The following is a 6330-nucleotide window of genomic DNA, read 5'->3' on the forward strand; positions in this document are numbered from 1 at the left end:
TTACTATTACATTTATCGAAAATGTTGAGGCAAAGTTTTCATTCAAGAGTTTTCAATCAACACAAACTAACTTGATTTATTTTAATTTCATTAAAATACCGTTTTATTAGTGACTCGACATAAATAATAAACAAATAATAATTACAAATTCGATGAATCTGCCTTTCTAAATGAGTCTCTTCGAATAGCAAACTGCACATAGGGCGCTAGCTTTGAATTAATAATTTTATTATTTAAAAAAACATATTTAACTTTGTAATTTACATAACAATGTGCTGTTATGCTTATTTTGTATATGCTTATTTTCTTGCAATTCAGATTAGCAATATCTTAATTGTGGTTCAGGTTGTACCGATATAATTATCCCATCTGTGATGCGTGTTATAAGTGCTGACAAAATATCCTGATCGATACTCTTTGATAGTCGGTTATAAATCTGATTTTCTACAAAGTTTAACTTCTTCTGTTGTGACAAAGAACTGTTAGTTTGCATAGTAAGAATGTAAATAGCTTCTGCTACTAAAGGATTTGTTCTATCGCATAAATTATGTAATGCCTTTATTGCTTCTGCATTAATATTCAATATGTCATGAATAATCTGCAACAAATTTATTTGATTGTACAAGTCAGTTCATATAGAGTTTATATTTAAAATATATATATATACTCACCACAACTTTCTTTTTCTCCAGAGAATGTTCGTTTAATGTAGTAATGATATCACCAGCATCATTTCCGAAATCTTTTGGATTAAATATCAGATAATTATCTGCATTCAAAATATCACTGCTCATATCTGCTAATTTAGTAGCTAAACAATTCATTGTAGTTGTTTCCTTTGCAAACAGCAGAATTACTGAAGGTAATTTGGGAGTTCTTGATATTACTTCGTTTATAGCAGATGAAATATCATTCCAGATATCTAATTCTTGATTATAAAATGATGCTTTGAGGTTTTGGACTGATTTAGTTAACAGTAAAGGATTATTAATTGTAGACTCTCTTTTATTATTATTTAAAAGTAACTTGAAAATTATTCCTAATATTATTCCTAATATTACTATTAAAATAAAGATAAAGCAAAGACTGCTTATATTCTGTTTATTCTTTGTAGTATCTCTTTCATCTTCTTGCTTTATTTTTTGTGAACGAACATTTCTTTCTGGAGAGATAGTTCTAGAGCGATTTTGAGAACGACATAGAGATGTCTTTTCGTCTTCCTCACTAAAACTTTCTGTCACTTGTGTAGTTTCATAACTTTGATCTTTAAATAATTCTTCAGTTTCAAATGACTTTGATATATTTTGTTGTCTTGATATGTTTCTTTCCACTTTTAATCTTAGAGAGCTTCTAGATTTGGGTTTAGATGATGTGGATGTCATTGGTGGGCTGTGAATCTGCAAAATAATAATGCATTATCTGTTACACAAATAAATCAGAAATAGTCATGTAGTCTTGGTAATGCCTTGCAATCAAATTTAATTTATCTGTAGTATCAATATAACTTAAATAGAATTTGTTTGTCAAGTTATATTCCAAAGATAAATGTTGCGTGTAGTGACAAGTGATATGTGAGATTTTAATCAATATGATTTAAAGAGGCTAATAAAAAGTAGAAAGTAACATCCTAAAGAAAGTTTGTATCTTTTGCTCTTACAGATTTTCTAGATTTGGGTATAGATGGTATGGATGTCATTGGTGAGTTGTGAATCTGCAAAATAATAAGATGGAGAAGATATGAAGAGAAATCACAATCACATGAGCAAAATGTTAGTACAATGCCAAGACTATCTCTATATATTTAAACAGAATACTGCAAATTAACATCATTTGCATTTGTTTATATTTTATTAGCAGAAATTGATACAATTTAACAGCAAAAAAATCAAGACTATGTGTTCAGATTTATACTAGAAAATCTATAATATACATAACATGAATTATAAATGTTGTCAATATTGGCAGTATATACATATATATATCCAAATACAATCTAAGTAGATTATAAGTGTTTTTTATTCCTGCATTTTTCATATAGTGCAATAAGTTAATGAGTTAATTTATGATTAACTTTTAAAGTTTAATTTATTTTAAGTAATAATGAGTAATAATGAGCTGTAAAACTGAGTCTAAATGAATCCCATGTAACTTAATCAAGATTGATGAAAGAGACCCAAAATGAAATGAACATAAATTTGTTTCACTTCAACTTATTGCATCAGTTCAGAAAGTACAGAAATAAAAAACAGACCTTGATGTATTTAAAATATTTAAATAATTACAAAACAGTAAATTCTGCTTATACCCATTTCCACAATGTGATTAACTTTAATCTCGATTCTAAAGATTAGAAAAAGACGAAGAGTAAGTTGAACCGAGATTAAAGTTAATCTACATTGATGAAACGGGCATTAATCGGTTTTTGCAACCTATTATTACATCCTGTTTGCAACTCTTGCAGGTTTTGCTATATTTTTACTGGCATTTTATAACAAAACATGTAATGCGCATGATTAAAAAAACTATTTTCACACAGACAGATTTTACCATTACTTACTAATGTAAGAGAAAAAAATCTTGCGTGTAACAGAGGATTCCATTCGCTTATCTCAACGAAGATGAATACGACTTCTCAGGAAAATCAATGAGTAACAATGAAATCCAAAGACAAATACCTTGCATATTCCGCAGCTGGCCTCATCTTTATTCATATCTTATCGTCACAGAAAAATATAACCTCATTATAACGATCGCAGCAACTAGTTGTATCGCGAGTATCTGCGATTATCGCAAATGATCGCAAATTTTACCATAGAAGCGTCGCTCTAGTGGTCCTAGTGCTAATATGTGAGCTAAATCAGACCACGCGCGATTAATAAAATCGAAGATTCGAGATTGGCGTTAGTTTCAGAGTGGTCACCGCTTGATCAGCATCGGTTAGATGACGTGGATACGTGAATGCGGCCATTGCGACAACAACTGACAGCAACGCGAGCGGCGAGACGCACGTTTGCGAGGATTCGGTTCATCTGGCTGCCGTCGTCGTTGTCATCATCGTCGTCGTCAAATCTGAGAGCGTCAATGGACGTCCGGATGCGAATTTGAAGTTACTATACGGTGACAACATGTGCGTTGGTCCATTGAAGAAATTATGCCATTGGGGACCGCTCTCCTCACTCGGTACGTCATGTCTCTCAAATCCGGATGGACTCCGATCAATCGAACGTCAATGAAAACATGATTGATTTCTTGTCAGCTACGTTTAAATATATAATAAGAACGATTAACTTGACTAAAGTCCGATTAACTTCAATTGAAGATGTTTAACTTCAAAATACTTTTGTATGTAGATTAATTATTAATTTTTTGTCGTTTGATATGTGAAAAGAAATATCAATGAAATTATGTAAGAAAAATGTAAAAATCTGTTGAAAGGAGTAGCGGAGATATAGATGAGAAAATACTGCTCGACAATTGACAGTAATATGATGTTTGAAAAGCTAGGAAAAATAAAATAGAAGATTTTAACAAGGATTTTCCTGGACAAGTAAGGAATTAAGGAAACTGAAGAAAATGATTGAATGATTATAAATGAGATAATAAAAAGAGATTTAATTGTCAGAAACTGACAATTAAAAGCAGAGATTTTATTATATTTAAATACAGTACATTGATGAGAGTCCAGTTACTTGTTATTTATCATTGTTTATTAATTTTGAGAGTTATATAATTTATTATCTTTGAGTTAATCTTTTTTGTGATGTATCAAATGACAGAAAAAGACAATTGTTCATGTTAACGAAATATTACTTGATAAGTTAATTGAAATTTAATTAAAATTATCTTAAAGTACTACATGATAGACGTAATTTTAAAAATTTATTGGTAATATCAAGAGATATTTTTCAGCAAGCTAGATGACAAAGTATAATATGGTGAATTATTTTATCTTTGTTTAACATTGATAAATAACAAGAATGTAACGATTTAACTATATAATACTGTGCCTTTTGTTTGAAAGTGTTCAATAATATCAATAACATATTGCAAAGAGTATATATTTTAATGTTCTGTTATATTTACAAGGCTTTTGCATGATTTTTTTTACATATATATAAAATGTTTAGCTCATTTTATTTGGTGTTATAAATAATATAAATTGTAATTTGGTTTATAAGATTATCAGCATAAAATCTTGATGGCAAGGAGATTAGTTGTAGATTGCAATTTTTGTTATATTAATTTGTGTTGCAGCGATGATAAAGTTCATCACGTTGATGACGATACATTGTAGTAGACAATGGTGGCCACCACAAGACAGTATCCCAGCAGCTGCCAGTTTCTTACTGTTCTTCACTCTCAGTGGATTGACTCTCTTCCATTTTATCAGTGCAATTGTTGAAGGACCTGGATATCTCACATTAAAATGGATGCCAGTAATATATATTACACACTTATTATTAAACCTATTTAAAAAGTGAAACACTTTTTTTCACTCCTTTGCAAATAACTGAAAATCCATAAACTTAATTTCCCATTTTTTTTCATTGTTTTATTTGTTTTTTTTACATTTATTTAATTACTAATAGAAATAAAAATTAAAACGAATTTATATAATTGTAATTTCAAATCAGAGGAATTTGATTATATTAATTTAATTTTACATTATTTAAATATTTAGATGGTAAACATGATATTGTTACGTTGGGCTTTATTATTTAAATTAATGATAATAATTAATGATAAATTTATAATAAAAAAAGCATGTAGATTATTAATTAATATGTTTGCATTAATATGATTCGTTTTCAGGAGAAAGCTACAGATATACAATATCTGCAATACTGTATTGTCTGCCAAGGTTATAAGGCACCGAGATCACATCATTGTAGAAAATGTAAGAGATTAAATATAATGTAATTAAAACATTAAAGTAATAATAAATATAGATATTACTCAATATAGTTATTTTAAATATTAATATGTTATTATGAGATATGTTTTTATGAGATTTGTAAATTTGTTATTACGATGATAATATAATTTAATTTGGTGCTTTTCCTATTTTGCTATTCTTGCTTGTCAATCTACTTATTGACAGAAAAATACAAAATGTAGCATATACATAAAAGAGTTTAAAGAATATTGTTTAATCTTCCAATACAACTCTTTTAATTATTCTACACTTTTTTCTATTTACTTTTTAGGTAATCGTTGTGTGATGAAAATGGATCATCACTGTCCATGGATAAATACATGCGTTGGACATTATAATCATGGACATTTCACAGCGTTTTTGGCAAGCGCAATTGGCGGTTGTTCCGTCTCTTTTATTATATTAACTTCCTGGATAACAACTGTGTTATCACTGAAACCTTTGCCATTCCCACCACCAGAGTTCTATACAATAATATTAGTCGTATTTAGTATTGGTGCATCAGTTGGCGTTGTACTTGCAGTAGGAATGTTATTAAGTGTCCAGGTAAATGTTTTTAATACTCTTATATTCAATTGACGTGTTAATTGTATAATTCTTCAAATTGCATAGATATTAGCTATCTTGAGAAATCGAACAGAAATAGAAGATTGGATTCTGCAGAAATCCCAATGTTGGCGAAATGATACAGATGCCGAATATATACATCCATATTCAAAAGGATGGCTTTTCAATATTAGTCAAGTTCTTACATGGGATTGTACTCCTGTCGGCGATGGTATTACGTGGCCAGTTATTGATGGCTGTGATCAATATACATTAACGGTAATTTTATTTAATTAATAATATGTCACATAATAATTCTATAATAATTATTTATTTAAAAACATATATGACAAAAATTTACATAAATATCGCTTACGCGCGTATATTATTATTAATAATTCATAAAAACTGTAATTATAATATGCTAATTATTTTACAGAGAGAACAGCTTGCTCAAAAATTAGACAAACGGAAAAAAGCACGCATATATAGGATTGTAAAAGCTACATCAGGATCTAAATTTCCAATTGGACATGGTTTCGGCGTATTTTTTCATCCACTTTGTACTGATGAATCTCGCATTAAGTTGAATGTAGATGATATTGTGATTGTAACACGTTGGAAGAAGTATGTATTTTGTATATGATATGAATTATTGAAAATTAATTTTTTAATTAAATAATTTGCTAATTTACGAAAAATTTTTATACTTTTTTTTTTATAGATATTGGTTATTTGGACGAAAAGAACAGAAGGAAGGAGAAGATGGAAAATCGAAATGTATAAGGGGATGGTTTCCACGACCCTGTGCGGTGGAAGTAATAGAAAAATCTGTACGGCTTGGATAA

At 29.1% G+C, this 6330-nt stretch overlaps 2 protein-coding genes across 2 annotated transcripts; one reads left to right on the forward strand and one right to left on the reverse strand.

Annotated features, from left to right (window-relative positions):
• Positions 1-319: 319 nt before the first annotated feature.
• Positions 320-1696, reverse strand: LOC105627886. Its single transcript, XM_012209159.1, has 4 exons — positions 1658-1696; positions 1088-1397; positions 678-1000; positions 320-598 (listed from the first exon to the last, which is right to left on the reverse strand). The coding sequence occupies exons 1-4, from the start codon at positions 1694-1696 to the stop codon at positions 320-322; spliced, it is 951 nt and encodes a 316-aa protein (XP_012064549.1).
• Positions 1697-1737: 41 nt separating this feature from the next.
• On the forward strand, positions 1738-6330 carry LOC105627775 (palmitoyltransferase ZDHHC6-like). Its single transcript, XM_012209055.1, is given in 10 exon segments — positions 1738-1769; positions 2906-2920; positions 2922-2947; positions 2950-3180; positions 4255-4436; positions 4813-4897; positions 5208-5482; positions 5549-5761; positions 5922-6109; positions 6207-6330. Coding segments are annotated over 10 exon segments (1371 nt in total).

Source organism: Atta cephalotes (genome assembly GCF_000143395.1).
Source record: "Atta cephalotes unplaced genomic scaffold scaffold00010, whole genome shotgun sequence".
NCBI lineage: Eukaryota > Metazoa > Arthropoda > Insecta > Hymenoptera > Formicidae > Atta > Atta cephalotes.